This window comes from Epinephelus moara, chromosome 9, assembly GCF_006386435.1.
Source record: "Epinephelus moara isolate mb chromosome 9, YSFRI_EMoa_1.0, whole genome shotgun sequence".
In the NCBI taxonomy this organism is placed as follows: domain Eukaryota; kingdom Metazoa; phylum Chordata; class Actinopteri; order Perciformes; family Serranidae; genus Epinephelus; species Epinephelus moara.
Genome location: NC_065514.1, coordinates 14,311,934 through 14,331,297, shown reverse-complemented (window position 1 = coordinate 14,331,297; position 19,364 = coordinate 14,311,934). Strand labels below are relative to the sequence as shown.

The following is a 19,364-nucleotide window of genomic DNA, read 5'->3' as shown; positions in this document are numbered from 1 at the left end:
AGTCGAGTCGACAAGTCATTTGATGACGTCATCACATTGACACGGCGGAGGAAAGTGAAGTATCTCCACACATGTGATGTGTGTCTGTCAAGGCCCGAACATACTCAGGCGGAATGTACGCGGAACGGACTCTGCGGAGGTCCGCGCGGACTCAAAGCGGACGTCCGCAAGCCCTGTGCGCGCAAAGCTCAGATTTTACGACCGCACGGACTCCGCTCCACGCACCAGTGACTGCTCAGCATGTATTTTTCACATCGCAGGAATTTTTCACGGACATTTTTACAGGAAACTACAACGCGGAATGACTGCGGACATTCCTCGCGGAGTCTGCTCCGCTTATAGTACGCCGTCAAGGATAAAGTATCAGCATAATCAGAGGCAGCGATTGCATTCCGTACATGAGCACAGAGAGAGAGAGAGAGAGAGAGAGAGGGAAAAAACACACGACTTGTCGACTCCTCCCGGGGGGTGTCGAATTGTGTCACTGAAGTCGACACGTCGACAAATCGACTTTTCTGTTAATGCCCTAGTGTTCACAGCTCCACCTTTTCGTACCAGATCTGTGTGCTAGGTACCCCAACAGAGGGGGGACCAAAAATGGGGACGGTACGGAACGGTTCCATTGGTACCATCCACAAATTTTCACAGTGGAAACGGAAAAAAAAAGTGTACCGAACTGAACTGAATTGAACTGTACTGCTTGGTGGAAACGGGGCTAAACTACATCTGGGTACAGGAAGGACTGAAAGCAGGCATTGTTTGACATTTAGATACTGCTTGGTACTGGGTTATTTTGGTCGATACCAACAAAGGGTGGCCTGCGGGCCAATGGTGGCCCTCAGAAACATTTGGTGTGACCTCCGAACATGACATGAATCATTTGCCGTCAATAGCGTACATTTAATACACTACTCGGCTACTACGTCAAACTGCACATCCTGAAGAAGCGTCTGTCAGGTAGGATTGACAGCTTTCCATGGCAACTAGTGGCACCTGATGACTGTCAAGGTCACATTCTCCCATCAACGCAAGTACTGTGGGCTAAAGTTAGCAATTCAGTGGAAAACTCCCAATTGCCCTTTTCCTGTGCTGCCCTCAGTCTTATGCTGGCTCCCTACATTGGCACTCCGTCATCAAAACTTTGATCACCCCTGCCTTAAAGGCATGGAGGACCCATATCCAGTCCTGTGGGAACCTGAGTCATTTTTCTTGTCAATAATGGGTGGTTTTGTGGTTGTGCAAACTGAAGCTTTAGTTTTATGTGGTACTTTTACTCTCTTAAATTACTTGTACTTAGTTTTACAAAAGCAGAAGTTGGCGACACTGTGCGCTCTTAAAAAATGAAACCACACCAAAAACACATGACAGTGTAGCACAGCTTAAAGTTATCTTTGTGGTTTTAATAGCTTTTGTAAGTAATTGAAACCACAATATGTCCACTCTGAAAAAGAGTACCAGACAACAAGTCTATTCAACATCAGCTGAATGAGGTGACTCACACAAAGCGGCTCCACAATCACAACTGTACTTTGGTCTACAATGCTCTCTCTTTGACCATTCACTGCTGCTGTTTATACCAGAGCGAATGTAATCCCGGACAACGTATGATGTTGATGTTATTCCAGGGCTGGCGATAAGCTACAGTAGCTGCTGGCTAACAGAGTCTCTTTCATGCAGAGATTTGATAGATGAGGAGGTGGAGCAAGAGCCTGACTCACTGATGCCAAATTGACCCAAGGCCTCTTCACAAGCCTAATTTTTTGAAGCGTGCTCTGATCTCCAATCGCTTGAAACCATGAACTATGAAGTGCTAAATCTGCATTGCATGTTGTCTGATTAACTTCGCTCCCGCTGCTTGAAAGTGACAGAAGTCTGCCTTGTCTTCATGTCCAGTATTCTTTACCATATTTTGATTAAGGTTTTTGTCGCTGCAGTAGTTTGTGTGTGTCATATTTTCCTCTACTCTTTGCTGCATGGTGCCAGTAGTGTCTGCTGCTTCTGGCTGTGTTCTTGCTGTTTGTCTTGCCATAAACACACCAGGGAAAAATCCCATTTCAAGGCTTTTTCTCTTTACTTTTAATTTCCTAGGCATTTTGCGAACTTTCAAGGGCGTTCTCGTCCATGCATACATTATTAGGCAAAGTCAGCATCTTTCAAGGGCCTGTCAAAACATCCTCAGTCTCCTTCGGTGCACGAATACGTGGTGATATGCGAATGGATGTAAGATATAGTCCAGTCTTGCCAATCAGCCACCTCACTGTTAATTCATCACGTCAGTACAAATCAAATTTTCATACTGCCCGTGGACAGCAACATGACCCCAAAATGCTTGTCCCATCTCAGAGAAGACAACGCCCTGCCCAATTCTCACACCCTCCAAACAGAGAACACTCACAGCCCAGCACACAAAGCATCACGATGGCAAGAGTTGGCTGGCGCTTTATTCATAGCAGTAATGATCTCATGCCCCAACTTTATCGGGGAATAAGTGACTGTCTCACAGCAGTGCTTGATGAGAATCAGGAAGCTCCTCCCAGAGACACAAACGCAGGAAGTGCCCACAGAATCACATCACTCTCCTTTTTTCCACCTTTTTGAACACTCTCAGTATCTCACTCTTCCTCCGGCAAGTACGCCCTGCTTTTACTTGTCTTTCTTTCTGTTTCTGCTTTATGAGTATCCCTGTCCTCTCCCCTCCTTGTCAGCTCTTGTCGTATCTGTTTTTAGGGAAGATGGGTGCAGTCGCTCCTGGTGTTTGTTTCACACCAGTGCATGAGAAAAATGTAGATTTTGCTCTAAGGTTGCAGAACTGCTAGATTCCAGAGCTGCACTGCAGAATCCCACACCTCCAGTACTTCTCCAGTTACAGTGTGTGTGTGTGTGTGTGTGTGTGTTTTAACCACTGTGCAGTATTGAGTGTTGTGTTGAGCCACAATATAATCTCACAAAATTAGAGGTCTATACTGGGACTCTGGTTTTCAGCTTCAAATATGGCTGATGTAATTTCACTATTCACTATTGTCACTATGGCTCAGTGTTTGATGTAGCTATAAACTGAAGCTATTTAGAGTCCCAGTTCTTGATTTGTAGCATCACATGCGGTTCAGACTAAGCTTGGGTGGTATCTTTTTGTCATAACTTCCTGACATTACACCAGGGTATGGGTATATGACGGTATCAGGGTAAAAATAAAGAATGTTACGAAGTTATTGCAGCATGTATGACATTGTCTAGGGTTGGGCCATATGTTTCAGCTAGATGATGTATTCACTATGCTCCACAAACTCTCTTATCAGTCTAATAAACTCACAAAATGTAAAGAAAGTAAATATTCTTACACCTATTAAAACACAGTTTATCCAAATGCAACATAAATAAAACAAAACTCCACCATCTTGCTTTCAACAATCACCAGTTCTGGTTAGTTCGGAATAAATTCTAAATTCACAGAGTTATACCTGGTTCACACTACACAAATTTTTGTCCGTTCCGATAGTCACTATGTCAGATTAAGAGATTGTGGAACTGCAGTGACCTGGGTGACAGCCATGACAGACTACATGTTGGTCCTTAACCAATCATCGCTGGTCATCTTATGCATGATGTCATCGGGTCATTCTTGTCCCATTTTTTTTATCATTACTATTATTTCAGTCACTGTGTCTGTTCATGGGCCAGGTGAAATGTTCTTGTAGCAATGTAAAGCAGATGCAAGATGGGAGGAGCTACATTTGAAGTACTGCATGCAAACTATGACAGTCACTGAATTGTCCACAACAAGTTCCTGTAAATGTTTCACAATAAAAGCCTTTTTAGTATATGAAGGGATTTTCTTAACCAAAATTATCATGGGCTTTTAATTGTAAACAGGTACAGAGAGTGTTGAGTTTAAACGACGGAGCGATGCATTACAAATTATGACAAATGTGGGCGGATTAAAAGTAAATATATAAAAATACAGAGGAAATAATAAATAATGTCCCATTTCTAATATAGTCTGTTTCAATGAAGCTGGTACTCTCTGCAGTTGTGGTAAGTAAAAGCCCTGCCACTATGTTTTAATCTTCTAAATTACTTTATATCCTCCATTATGAAGAAATAACATTCTTTTCTAGCTTGATGCTAATGGCAGCACTCACTGGGTTGCTACAGTGCCTCTTTTGTTTCACACCATCATCCTTTTTTATCCTGGGTGGTATCCCTAGAGAAAATATCCAAAAGGCTGGGGTGTTGTTGTCGCACAGTTGACTACAGCAGCAGATCACTCTGGGTTCCTATTGGTCAAAGTGACGGCTGTGATGGGGGAAGTTGTGGATGACAAAAAGGAAATCAAACAAGCTAGACTTTCTGTAAGGATGTCGTGAGAGACGTAGCATTGGTTGTCATTTACTATGACACACTATACGAGATGAAATGATGGATTATCTCATTGTCGTTCACGATGCGAGCCGACACTGTACGGCGCTGCGTCTGACTGATATCGTGTAGTGTGAACTCGGCATTAGATGTGAAAATATGCTGGCACTACTTTTTCCCTGCTGTCGCTCTCTGCCATTACTGGACGACTTTTTACCAGTCCTCCTGTAACATTATCCCCACCACTTGTCAGCTCAGCTGCCTGTTCCACGCACATGGGAGAAGTATTCCTTCAGGGCTCTCTGGTTGAAATCTAGCCCAAACCATGTTTTTTTTTCCTTGCCTTAACCAAGAAAGCCCTTTCTGACAGAAAGTCTTCCAGTAGAGTGACCTCTAGTGGTGCCTACTGTGCACTACATCACCTCAATACAGCATCTCCATATCAGTTTAATAGAATGAGAAACTACTGTAATTTTGATAGCACTAAAAAACTGTCAGGATTTCTACACACCCCTGGTATACTGTGATACCTTGATATCACCCAAGCCTAGTGCATACCGTATGTTACTGATGTAGTCACATTGATTTGTAGTATTTGCAATTTGGTCCATGTGGACAGGATGTAAAAAAAATCAGTGCCAGAGCTGAGGACTAGATTTAAGATTGGAGGGGGAGCCAAACAGATGATACGACTGGTATTTTAGAAATAAATCAACTCAGTCAAAGCTGACGACTGCACAGTGCCGGACAGAGAAGCAGATGTGTAGTAACAAAAACAGATGTGACGACTTTTGTTACTGTCACTCTGCTACTCCCATCTGTTTAGTATATCAGATCTGATGATCAGCAATGCCCAAACTAGCATGAAGACTAAACAAAACCCAAAACAAGAGTCATTGTGGTGTCAGTCAATGTACCTTTGTATTATGTCTTCCAGCCTCTTGCCCTGTTCTTCATCCTGTTCCAGCTGTTTCCGCCGTGCCTCCTCTTCCTCCACTCCCATTCCCTGGAGGAGCCATCGCTCGCGCATGGCTTTGGACTGAGGAGGAAACAGAGACACATTAGGTGATGTTACATATTTTGCCTCAGTTCAACAGTGAATGTGAGGAGCTGGGGAGCTTCTAAAACTTGGCTCGTAGAGAAAACTCACGCTGTACGGAATCTACTAGGTCTGTAAAGTTCTGGTCGATTGTTTGGTTGTTGTTCTTTTGTCGGACAATCGCTGTGTCCCCACCAAAGCATTTCTTTACCCAGTTGAAACATGCCAGCTGTTGTTGTTCAACACTTGTATTTGTCCTCTGTGATGGTTGGTCTTTGCTGTGTTTGTCCCACCCCTACTCCCTATCCGTACTTGGACGGCCGGTGACGGTGATGAGCGCTGCATTTTACCCAAAGTTTAACAGTTTTCAACTCTCATTTTCAATTGGAAAAATGGATAAATAACCACAGAGGACATTCAGTTTCGGATTTATCTTCTTCCAGACCTAGAGTTGTCTTGCTCTGGTCCGGATTAGGGACTCATTTTGTTGCAAAGTTGCATAATTGCCTAGAGTTGGTTCGTGTTCTCACGGCAGCATTTACAAGCGGACCAGATCAAATGCCTTGTGTGAGAAAGCTGCTCTTGATTGGTCCGAATTTCCATGTGGGAAAAATCCAGGAAGTAAAGCAAACGAAGAAGAGTACACTTGCAAGATAAATGTGACACTTTCTAATGTCACAATGGAGGGACAACTACGCAGGTTGATTTTAGCGCTGGTCATCGTGGACTATATTGCTGTCATTGTTCATTTTAGTCAAACCATACAGTTTGAAAACGAGGCGCGGCTCCAACTAGAAAACAATGTTTTGATGCATTGGATGTGCTGAATGTGCATATTAAGGCAGTACAAGAGGAGGTGCACATTAATAATCCTCCAGGACTGTAACATGCTCATGTTTAACCCAAACAATGTGTCATGTGACTGCAGTTGGTTCAGATCGAGGTCGGAACACGTTCTCACCACAAACGAACCGCACCAGAGTTCGTTTGTAACCAGACTGAGACCACCTCTTCAAGAAGGTCTTGGTCAGGTTGTTTGGTGGACACCTGAGTTGGTGTGTTCACACCTGCCCAAAAGGAACCGCATTTGGGGGGCAAAGAAACTTGAGTTTGATTGAACTTAACCGAACAGGGCAGGTAGGAAAGCACCCTTACTTAGATCTAGAGATATCCCCTGCAGATTTTATTTTCCCCAATTCACCAACCATTTGGCCAAAGAGTAGGTAGAATTTCAGTCAACCAAGATTTTCTTTGGTTGATTACAGCCCTACACTCTACAGCAACACCATACCACTCTTCAAATAGCTCCTATTTTCTAGCCTGGTTGTGATATTCTTAGACATTATTAACAGCCAGTGGACCTCCATTATGGAAACTAATTTGTGAGATGACTGCCAAAGCGCAGCTACAACAAATAAATAAACACGTAGGCCCACACACGCACACAGTTTTTACATAACACAGATAGACTCTTAACTCAGCTGTTACTCACAGGAAAACACTGCTAATATGAATCCCAACAGGCAGAGAGAACTACAGTAGTTAGTAATATAGTGCAAGTTATTTTGTTACGCACTCTTCATAGGCCTCCTATGGAGCTGTTCGTCCACACACAAGGCTGTTTTTCTTCATTTCTAAATGTTTTCTTTGAACTTTAACAGATTTATTTCGGTTAAATTCCAAAGAATTTGCCTCACGCTTCCATTTGGGACACTTCTGCTTCTCTGTTAGATCATACTTTGATCATTTTGTGATGAGAGAGATGGCAAACATTCCTCAGATGCTGACTTCTTTGAAAAAGGGGGAAAAATACACAAATATCTGCTTTCCAGCTGCTGCCTGAAGACACTCCAAACTGTCCATCTCAACAGGGAAGAAGTACAACGTAAGCCTCCTTCTCTCTTACACTACCTCTTTCCTGTTTTAATGTTTTAAAGATGAATGCCAGAGCTGCGTGTTTACGTCTCTAATGTCTCTTCTCTGTCTGGTACTCTGTTTTGTTACCACAACAGAGTCGAGCGGGAACACTTAGCTTCACCTTTGGCTGTTTGCTGTCAAACTGTTGCTTGGCTCTAGGGCGCAGAGTTGACAATTAACAGTACACACACACACACTCACACACCACACAATGAGCTCTGCAGATATACTTCCAAAGCATTTTACCACCTGCTGTCAGAATGTGGTGGCTGGGCTATTTGTTTGTTTGTGTCTACTTGCACACACACACAGCCAAGCTAAGCTCACATAGCTCATGTGCCTCACACATTCGGAGTTATCAGCCAGAAATATTTTGAACGAAAGGTTGCACGGCCTATTTGCCTAGACTGAATGAATATGCCTCTCTGAAATCCAGTTTAACCACTGAATTAAAATGTTAACATCACAAAAGGTGCAATACCTTTAGATGTTTGCAGTTTGCAGAGGCTAGCGTTCCCTGTCACACCTTTTCTTTTGTACATTTTTGAGATTGCTTATTACTCATTTTGTCCTCATTTTGAATTCTGCTGCTGAACTTACTTGAAAGTCAAACTAACTGGTGCTTTTAGCTTTAATGCAGCATCAAAGATCAAAGCAACATTCTGCATGTGAGGCAAAGAAACCATCATTTAACCAGAGGAGTACGATGGCCTGTAGCTGACCTTGACATCTGTCCTCCCCGTGGAATTTTATCAATAAAATACTTCTGTACAAAGAAGCATCTTTCATGTAAATAAAGTTTTTCTGGACCATTTCAGCAGTCAACAAAACAGTGTTGAATAAAGTCGTGTCGAATAATTGACCAGTTGTTTCCTCTGAGAACCAGCCTGCTCTCTGCTCTCTCTCACGCTGTTTAACAGACTTTCCATTTCCTGTTGAGCTCTGACACACATCGCCTCCGAGCTAGTCTCTTAAAAGGAAGGTTTGAGGCTACGCTATTCATCGGAAACCGAAATAACGAGAGCAAGCATAAAGTCAACAAAATTCATAACTGCCAGAGGCAAAGTCAACCGGCATGGGTAAGGGTTAACTTTACTCTGAACTCATCATGTTTACATGGACCCAGACTCAGATCAACGCCTCCATTCTGAGAGGCTTGAATCGTGTAGCCAAGAGGTTCTTATCAAATCTCCAGGCTCCAGTCTCCATTTCCTCTCCCAGGCCACTACGTCTCTGGAGAGTGGACTACAAAGCCAGCTTCATGCTGCCTGGCTGTGTGGCACTCAGAGGTAATGGCCATTAAATGAGACTGTGTGACCAGATGCTGATTACATCTGGAGTTCAAGCCTGTTGGTGTTGCATGCAAGAAAACTAAACAGAGCAGTGCAGTGGCTCTGCAGGGGCTCGAGTCCCTGTTTAGCTCAGTGGATGATAGAGCGAAGCGCTAACATGTCTGGGTTAGGGCACATGCAGATGATATGTGTTACTTCTTTTCATTTATCTATAGGGAGTATTTAAATTACAAAGGATATAGATAAAAGACACAGGTCATCTCACATATGCATGATAACTGGACAAGGTTTTGTCTTTCAGATTTTGGAGCTTGGGATCTGCAGGTGGTGCCCTTTGTTCACCTAAGGTGGTAACGTAAGCTGCACCCTTTCCTGTGCAACAGGAAGGAGCTACCAGACACCAAGTTGGGCGCCCTGGTGGCTTGGGTGTAAAGCCCTAAAATGATCTGTCATTCCCCATCCTTGTCCACGAACTTCCTGTCATCTCCCTTGTAGGGTTGGGGATTGAAGTCGATACTTTTAAGGCCTTGACACACCAAGCAGATGGTTGGACATTGGTCAATGTCCCACATCGTTGGTCCTTGGCGGCCCTTCACGGGTTATTTTTGGGTTGATTCAGCAAGTTGAATTGGATTTTTTTGTTTGTTTTTGCCATTGAGCTCTTAAACAGAAATGTTCCGCAATTGTTTGTGTTATTGTTCACTATCACATGGTAGGTATCCTTTGTTCTTTCAACATCGGCTAACCAGCGTCTTAAATCCATCCTGTCAGTCTTCCAGTTTCCCCTTTTTATTGACGAGTAAAGACTATCACTGCCTGCTGATTCTGACAGTTATTTCCTCTCACACAGGTAAAGAATGTACCTGGTGGTTGGCTGCTAGCTGTAGTCTTTGCGTTGTGTTCAGTGCAACTTTCTGGCCAAGAATCAGGTGACATGAGGTGATGTAACAGTTGGCCTTTGTTGCCTCTAGTTCTGTGATGTCAGTTTGGTGTGTCTGGGCCTTAAGGGTCCCAACCAAATTAAGTCGGTACTACCAAGAGTACCAAGTCGTAAAAGTGCTGCATTCTGGCTGCACCATAGCAGCAAAAGCTGGTTGCGGCCACTCTTGACAATGGATGACAGAACAAAACTAGGTGCAACTGGAGCACAGCGGAGCAGCACCAGGTGGAAACCCTCCCCGTGTTGAGACCGCAAGCTACCAGATATATTTTTCTCTTGCACCTCTCACACAACACTTGTGCTCTCATTTTAATCTGTGCAGCAGTCTGCACAGGCTCTGTGCAGGCTCGTATCTAAGCTGTGTCTCACAGGCATAACCGCAACCTGTAGGGGTTATTTGCGCTTCAAATCACGTATTTTTTCAACAATATGGGCTTAAACTCGAGGTTAATGCCTAATTAAAAGGCAATGAATAGATATATTTATCTACATTTTGCAACCTAGGTGGAGCAGAGCATGCCCAGAATGTAATCCTACAGACTCTACCTTCATTTTTCCCAGCAGCTGAAAGTTTGGACTTATTTTGTGAGTTAAGTACCAAAAAAGGTACCACTGGGTACCATTACCAGTATCAGACCAAATGTGAATGGTACTCCCTCCTGCCAGCTAATAAAGACATAAAATGCTCAAAATAACAATAAAAACAGACATAAAGTGTTCAAAACAGCAAGTGGAGAAGCTGTTGTGAATCACATACTGGCTAAATTATACAGCCAGAGACACAGAGAAAGAAAATAGGCATTTATTTGCATCAATATACCACATGTAATTACTTTATATTGACTTCCCTGGGGTTTGTGCAGAGCCTCATTGATTGAATAAAACAACACAAGCTAGTAGTCTTAAGTGTAGCGACTGCAGCGGTTTGAAATGTCAGCAGTAAGCGTCGTATGCAATTTGTTTTGATTATTACTTTCCATGCTGAGTAACCCACATTAGGTCAGAAAAAGGAAAGAAAACAGTATCAGAATGACATGCATCAGCAGTCAAGACAAACACATGGAAACTTGAAAGTCATCTGTATAGTTGTGTATTGATACAAAATGTCTGCCTGCAGATGATGAACTTTTCAGGTTTAAATTAAAGCAGTGTAACACTAACCTGACCAGTAAGGCTTAGATTAGTTTAAATGTATGTTTTGCAGTTGAGTCCAGACTGCAGAAATCTGGACTCAAATCCTGGTCCTACAGCTGAACCCTCATTAATGGTTGTGCGCCCAATACACACAGCGCACATGGCTTTAATTAGTGTTTCTCTTTTGTCCGTACTTCTGTAAGTGGGTGTTAAATGCTGGAAAACAGCAGCATGTAGGAATCAAACTTATTTCATGTGGGAGTCATTCAAGCCAAGTGTGTTTAAAGGCTCTAATTAGAGAATGGAATGTATTTTTATTGCAAATATTAAAGCTGGCTACCATACATATTTGTAGCATAATGGGTACCCACCCACCCTGCATCTGTGCTGCATTTAGAGCTGCAGGGTTTTATGAACAATTCCTCTTAGCTATCAACAATACAGTATGTACAAAGTGTAACTTATATTAACTCAAATATGGCAAGAAAAAGAAATCCGAGTCATAAACCTCATGAGCAGAATGTATTTTAAGGCACGGTGCATCACTCATCACAGGATGCCTATATCTGTCTCCACCTGACAGGGCCGGTCATGTGTTTCTCTGAGCTCATGTGTGAGGTCACGGGACCAATTTCTCATTGGATGAAAGGTTCAAGAACTCCACATGAATTACTGAAAGCTGTTTTTTTCTCAACCTCCCAATCTGTCAGCAGTTTGTGTTCCTCATTTACACTCCTACTTACTATTTGAACGTCAGATCAGTGTTTACTTGAAACACAATCTTGGCTTACTGGTAGCGGCTGGCAGCAATTATTAGGGAAATATGCGTATGTGTGTTTGGATTTGAGTGTTGTTCTGGGAGGAAGAAAACAACCAGGCCTGCCCTGCTTGGCCAAGGGAAACTCTAACAGGCCTGCACACCGGGAGCGCTGAGATTTTGGATGTTGCGATGGAATGAACTGCTACCTGTCAGCCAGAAAGTGACTCACACATTTATCTGTGCATGCAAGGAATTAAACACACATGCATGCACGTGTGAAAGCAGGAATAGATCGAAACTGTAAAGGACGGCACGTGATGTGTCTTTGAGAGCGCACTGTCTCTTTAAGTCTCTATGACATGTAAGGTCAAGGCTTAGGAAAATAGAGGGACTGAGTAGATTAAGAGAGATGAATGGGTGACACACACACACACACACACACACACACACACACATTTGTAAAGCTTTCTTGTGAGCATCATCACTGACTCCATTCATCCGCCAACGTCTGACCCTAACCTGAACTCTCTGCTTTACCTCCACTCTAACTCACCCTTAAATCAATATCTGACCTTAAACTGTTACCTCAAGTCTCAAGCAACGCCTCATCTCTTATCACTCACATATAGTGGCTCACACTTTTGCAGTGTTCAGTCCAGTAGTGGATCAAACAGTAAAACCTGGCAGTGAATTTACAGCTATAAATAAAACAAGTAAGCAGAAAGGTCCATAAGTACACCATAATGCTGGAGTTGTGTCATATATCCCAGCAGGCAGCTGGGCTAGGTATACTTTTAAATGCAACCTTTGCATCTCTGTAATCATTGCAGCAGCAATGCAGCACAGTAACTTTGACACTTCACCAGTTCTACTACTGACACTGCTGAGCGCGAGCAATGATTTGACATTTTTACTTCCGCCGCAGAGGTTACGATTTTGTTCTGGTTTGTCCATTTGTCAGCAGGGTTACTAAAAAACTGGCCCCATTTTAATGGAACTTGGTGGAAAGGTAGCCTGGGCCAAGTAGGAACCCATTAAATTTTAGGATGGATCTGAATCATGGGGTGAATATGGATACAGAAGTTGTTTGTCATCTATCTATGGGTCGCAGAGGCAGCAGGCTGAGCAAGTTACCCCAGACGTCCCTCTCCCCAGCAACCTTTCCCAGCTCTTCCTGGGGGATCCTGAGGTGTTCCCGGGCCAGATGAGATATATAATCCCTCCAGCGTGTTCTGGGGCGACCCTGGGGTTTCCTTCCACTTAGACGTGCCCGGAAAACTTCTAATGGGAGGCTCCTGGGAGGCATCCTGATTGGCTGCCGGAACCACCTCAACTGACCCCTTTCGATGTGAAGGAGCAGCCGGAGCAGCTCTACTCCGAGCTCCCTCTAGATGTCTGTCAGTACCTCAATATCAACATTGTGATGATATTGTAGAGTTGACTATTGGTGATTTCACTACATATTTACACAGTGAGATTTTTGATAAATAATCATTAGTAATGTGGATATAATAGATAATAAAACAGCTGGAACAGTCTGTGAAGTTAAAGAAATTACAAGACAAGGAAGACAATTATGATATTGCCATATCCGAAATCTACGATGATATCTGGTCTCATCACAATTAGGGTCGGGTACCAAACTCTATGCTTTAAAGAGTACAGACCAAAGTACATCGGTACTACCAAGTACCTATTCATGCTAAATCCATCAGTGCCCAGTATCGGAACCTGAAAGCGAATCTGGATGGGAATGGCGGTTTTAAACTAGAGGGCGGAAGTGCCTTGAAGCTGAGGCTGGCAGCGGGGCTCCGTGGAACCACCAGGTCCGACTTCAGACGGAAGGCAGAAGTGCTCCGAAGCCAGTGGAGCGGCCACATCATCAGGTTCCCAGCAAGCCATAACTATCGCTGCAGTGCCAATGTGCTGCAATAGTTTCTGTGTCTGGCCTATTTTCTTACAATATTACTTTAATAATAGCGTAGAATTACTGCTGGATGAGCAGACACACACACACACACACACACACACACACACACACACACAGAAAGACAGAGAAAATTAGCTCTATGTGTGATCAGAAAAGAGCAGAGGAACAGAATTGCTTTTAGTCTTCTACAACAGCCCTGCAGCTGGTTCAAACATTTTGTTACTGCAGAGAAAGTAAAGGTACAATTAACTATGAGAACCAAATTCCAGGTACTGAAACCAGAACCAGGTACCTGGAATTCACGGGTACCAGTAGTCCCCTGGGGCAGCCAACACCTGAAGTAGCTTAAACTTCATACAGAAAGCAGTCGTTATGGGACACTCTTTTGACATAATCTCACTATATAATGACGAAAACTGTGTCTGTCTGTCGGTGTGTCTGTGTCTCTGTTCCACGTTTTTCTCCTCACTGACTTGGTCAATCCATGTGAAATTTGGCACAGTGGTAGAGGGTCATGGGAGGATGCGAATGAAGCAATATTACATAAATTGGCCAAAGGGGGGCGCTATAGCAACCGATTGAAATTGCAAACCTTGAATGGGCATATCTCATGCCCCGTATGTCGTAGAGACATGGAACTTTGCACAGAGATGCCTCTCCTCATGAAGAACAAATTTGCTTCAAGAACCCATAACTTCCGGTTATATAGATTTTCCGCCATTTTGAATTTTTTGAAAAACACTTAAAATCGATCTCTTCCTAGGAAGTTTGAGCGATCTGCATGAAACTGGGTGAACATAATCTAGGGACCAATATCTAAAGTTCCCTCTTGGCAAAAGTTGGAAAACTTACTGAAACTGAGCTTCTATAAGGCAATGAATATTGCAGAGGGCGTGGCTCATCACGTAAAGGTGTATAACATCTCAAGGGTTTCACCGATCTCATCACGTAAAGGTGTATAACATCTCAAGGGTTTCACCGATCACCACGCAACTTTGTAGGCATATAACACACATAATCTGAGGGGACCCCTCCATTATTGACCCCATCAAACAAAATGGGGGCGCTATAACAACAGAAAAATGCTTAAAAATGGCTAAATGCGACCGATTGCTGTGGCTCCCCCTGTGGCCGAATGTTTTTTTTCTTTCTAATTTTTGGTATGACTAAGTCATGGTATGGTATGCTGTACTCAATGGGTATGGACTAGTTTGGATAGTTTTGGGAATGGATCCAGACATTTTTAGTGGTTGTGCTTGCAGATTTGCATATTACTGAAGACTGGACTATAGGCCTTACCATCTGAGCTCTTTGAGTGCTCCTCTGGTTCTTTTTACTTGTTTGTTTTTCATGTGTGAAAACCAGTTAAGCCTCAAAATTATGGAAAAAAACGAAGTGTGTATTCATATTATGTTCAAAGTTATTGTCCTACCTGCAATGATAAACATGCGACAAGTATTTTTACAGTTGAGTGAGATCCAAATGCAGAGGTAGGAATGACCACCCTGACAAAAATAGAAGCCATGTGCAAACTACTATGTGCACTCAGTAAGTAGGGATCACAGTGAATGAAGACAGATTGTAGATGTAGCTGCTGTAATTTCACCAGCAGCAACACTGTTATTTAGTAACTCCCTGAGTAGCTGGTTATAGTCAGTGCTAATTTCAAGTTAAATCGTAAACCCAGTTCTTATTCCTAAATACTGCTGCTGCTAATTATACAGTTTACTTGCACCTGAACCTACTCCTAATTCTAGTATTTGAAACCAACGTCCCATGGAAACACACACTGACACACACACTGACCTTGAGATGCTGTAGTTGTAGCACCAGGTCATCGAGCTGGCTTCTTTTGTCTTCAATCTCAGTTTGTCGTTTTCGCTTCTCCTGCGAGACAAAAAACAGAAGAGAGGAACATCAGAACAAATCAGATTTATAGTTTCATTAGATTCTTTTATTGGCGGGCAGTGAAGACAAAAAAAAAATCCAAGGCAAAAAAGTTGAGCATGATGATGCACTAATGCATGCTGTTGTATTGATTGAATGTATTAATATTGATGCTCATCATCTGCAGGAATCCCTCTGGGTCCATTAAGGGTTTCATACATTCAATTTAAAAGGTGGGCAGAGACTTATTGGCTTCTTATAAAGTATACTGTCCAACTAGATTTAAACCGACACAGTCTTGTTTAGTCTACTGGGTGATGTCACAGAGGCTATTCCAAGTTTCTGTCCTGTGTATTGCTTCAACAATACAGCAGACTAATGAGAGAAATTAGACATTAACATAAACAGGCTTCAGCTCTACAGGATTCCTTTAAATATTCTACTGTCCTCTGTTCTGTACCCAGAGATTAGGAGAAAGATGATCCCTGGGCGTACGCAGGAAAGAAATTAAGTATAAGTGGGGTTGGAAGTCAGGGCTTATCGAGGGCTGAAGGGGCCAGAGGCCACGGGCTATCTAAAGGGGATGGATTTGGCCTTGAAGCCTCTGAATGACACTGAGGCTGAACTTGAGGTGGGGAGAACAATCCTTAACTTCATGTGGAGATGAATGAGGCTGATGTTTGTAGGCCGGGCCGGGCGCACAGCGAGTGGGAGGTTTGAAACTGGAAAAAACTCAACAGACTGAGGCAATGTGGAGTTGCTATCTTTGAATTTACTCAAAGGAAAATGCATGGGAATATAAACAAAGCAGATCCCAGTACAACCCTGTCTGAGGCTGAAGGGCATGAGACACTGTAGATGTGTATGCGGCTCGCTCCGTCTCAGTGGGAGCAGAACGAGGATTTCTGGGACATTTCCTGTTGGCTAAATATAACCATCAGGGAAAACCCCAAAATGTGAATAAACGTCAGACCACCTCTTAAAAAGAGTGGAAGCGAGTGAAGAAAAAACGAGTATAGTGTAGCAGAACGGAAAGGGCAGAGCTGAACAGAACGGCATAGAAGAAAAATAGCACAGAGTAGTTATTGACTGATTGGAAAACAGGAGCAATCTGTTTTATTTTTCTTATTTTGAAGGACATTTCAAGGACACTTTTTACCAGAAGAGACAGTTCTCGAGAAAAATGACAGCATTGGTCATCCGTTCCAACACTTTCTAGAACTTTACATTTTCCTGACAAGATTTTACCTCAGGATTCAGTGCCTTTACCCTAGAGTTGTACCTTTCATGTGACAAAAAATGATTTATTGGTATAAAGTATTTTATCTTCTATAGTCTTAGTTTAGATTTGAGCTGGTATGTTTGCTGAAAAGAGGCTGAAAAGTGGTTTGTCTCAAAGTGTTGCTTCAAATTACCACTTATAATAGCCACTGTTGCAAAACACACGATAAGACACAATGGTTTTGTTATGAAGAATAAACATGTAAAAGTTTGTCCGTTTTTGATTAAAAACTATTTTCATTGCCTACGTTTCTCTCTTTAGAACACACTGTGCAATTTTTTTTAACTGACTCACTTATTTGTCCATCTGTTGTATTTTGTCGCTCCTCGAATTGCAAAGTTTATCAGAATGCACAGATTTAATTGGCAAAGGAGCATCATGTGAGATGATTTAACACATGCAATTGGTCTGTAAGTTTCCTGTTACAGATGCTGTGCTGGTTAAAATAGAAATGCTACGTCGAAATTTAATAATTCGCAATAATTTCTTGGTTTTAGGTCGAGGACAGCATCTTGGTCCGGACCCCAGGGATGGAGAGGGATGGCAGATTAACAAGGGGAATGCATTTTGGTCATTTTGCTAACAAGGGTGATGGCGTTCCCCCTGAAATTGACTACCGGTTGTTGTTGCCTAAAGTTAACCAAACCTTAGAGTTGGCAGATTGAATTGTTTTTGTAATGGTCACATTGGCTTGGGTTAAGTCTTTATTACAGACAGTGGAGAGGTGACAGGAAATGAGGCTGGGATGTGCACACAAAGCACCTGATAGTGTGGTTCATTATCTTAATCCCTAAACTACGAGGGCACCCCTGTTTTGTCATTAAGGTTGGCGGAGGACTTGTTCAGAATTGTTGTCCCTGCCGCCTGAGGATCCTCAAACTAAGCGAACAACAGATCGGAGATGTACAACAGTTTTGCTGATACTAGATATCACACAAAAGCCAGAGACCGTATCGTATTAAGTTGCTGTCAGCTGTAAATTCACCACTGCTAAGCAAAAGGCAGAAGATAACGTTAACTTAGAGCCTGGGCAGCTGTCTCCATCTCACTCAGACTCACCCTGGGTCTGGGTCGGCAGCTGCCTGCACTGAAGAGCAGCGCAAAAGCAAGGAGCGCGCACTCTGCAGCTACACCTGGGGACTGAAACAGCCGTAGAAGTACACTGCAAAGTCAACTTGAAGAATCTCAGTCGACTGAGGGATCTCCAAATGATTTTTTTTTGTACTTTCAGTAGGCAGCCCTACTTGAAATAAAGCATCCTTACAGACACTAAACCACCGACCTGAACAACCAAACGGAACAGAGTAAAACACTTTATCACCCTAACTGCGAGAACACTTCACAAAGCTGCACACAGGCTGTGAAAACATCTGCACCAAACCTGAGGTCATCTCTCTTTCTCTCTCCGTCACACACACATACACCGACACATACACACACACCGCAGCAGCCAACACAGCAGCAGTTCCCATGGCTCGTGAAGTACAGTCAGAGAGCCCGAGCAGAGGTATGGTCACCAGATGTCAAGGACTGCTGAGGACATGTGGTTGAAGAATGGGCAAAACACACACACATATCCAAATACACATCCACAGAAACACACAAAAGCAAATACAGATAAGACACTAATATGTTCTCAAAATCAAGCAGATAAGTTGTGGAGAACGGGCAGTCCCGTCCACAGCGATGCTCTGCTCAAAACACAGTATTGTGCCATATAATTTATAACAGTGGTTGCTTAACTAAAGGGCCTTTCAGAGTGACAATGGCTCTGTGGCAAATAACACAGACTCCTCATTCATTTCATCGGGCAACGCAGTGGGGGTGCCCACCGCAGAGGGATGTGGAAAAACTAAAAACAAAAGGAGGGTAGTCTGACATAAAAAAAAAGCTGACAGTGGCTCTACTATTTATGTAGCGCAATGCAACATAATCTTGCAACACACTGCTGTAGCCAATCAAATACATGCAAGTAAACAGAGAGTAGGGGCACTGCAGGATACCTTGCAGCATACTTTTCAGCAATGTTTTCCAGTCCAATTCCAATTTCATATACAGAAGACAATTACCGCTACCATGACAACTGTAGTGCAATCCTGCCTGACATTAATTGAGCCTTAGCATTAGCAAAATCCCAGACAAACACAATCACTGTCTTGCTGTGGTATGAAGGCAGTCTTACTTGTCAAGACTCGAGCATTCGGCCAACCTACACTCTGGTGGTGGCTGATGAGAGTGTCTGGAAATGCAAAAATGTATTACACAGAGGATAAGGCTCTGCCGATGCAGCACTACTGCTTGTTTAGTGCTGTTGTAACCAAAGCAGCATCAATGCTTTCCTTTTGGAACTCCCTCCTAAAATTTCCTCAAGCGCTTCCAAGATAGTATCCCACATATGCACTCTGGCAATAATAATACCGAGGAAGTCAAATCAGTTACTGCTAACTCCTCCAGTATGAAAAATTGTCATATACAAGGACCCAACTTTAAAATGTTCCTCTCAAACAAAATGCCAGTTGACCCTTCGCCCACGCCCCGTCCTGCCCCCGAACGCAGAGTGGCCGATCATGACGTAGCATCTGGCCGGCTCAGACCAGGGTCCAACAACAACACAGCTGTTATTCATTTTCAGGTTGGTTTTGTGGATTTGGAGCTAAATGTTGTGCCTGGGGCACGTTGTGTATTAATGATACTCGTTACCTGGAGAGGTTGGAAAAAGATATACGTTTCTTCCCTGTTCCAAAACCAAAATCAAACCCTGAAAAGTGTAGGGTTAGCTAGCTAGCTACTGAAGATATAGCCTACTGAATGCATACACATGCTGCTT

At 43.1% G+C, this 19,364-nt stretch overlaps 1 protein-coding gene across 2 annotated transcripts in view; it reads right to left on the bottom strand.

Annotated features, from left to right (window-relative positions):
* Positions 1-19,364, bottom strand: part of LOC126395241 (A-kinase anchor protein 2) — a 108,101-nt gene that overhangs the window by 74,539 nt on the left and 14,198 nt on the right. For both annotated transcript variants that reach the window (XM_050052555.1, XM_050052556.1), the window contains exons 2-3: positions 15,175-15,255; positions 5,274-5,395 (exon numbers count right to left, since the gene is read on the bottom strand). In XM_050052555.1, the coding sequence (XP_049908512.1) occupies positions 5,274-5,395; positions 15,175-15,255 (203 nt within the window). The remainder of the gene's footprint in view (positions 1-5,273; positions 5,396-15,174; positions 15,256-19,364) is intronic.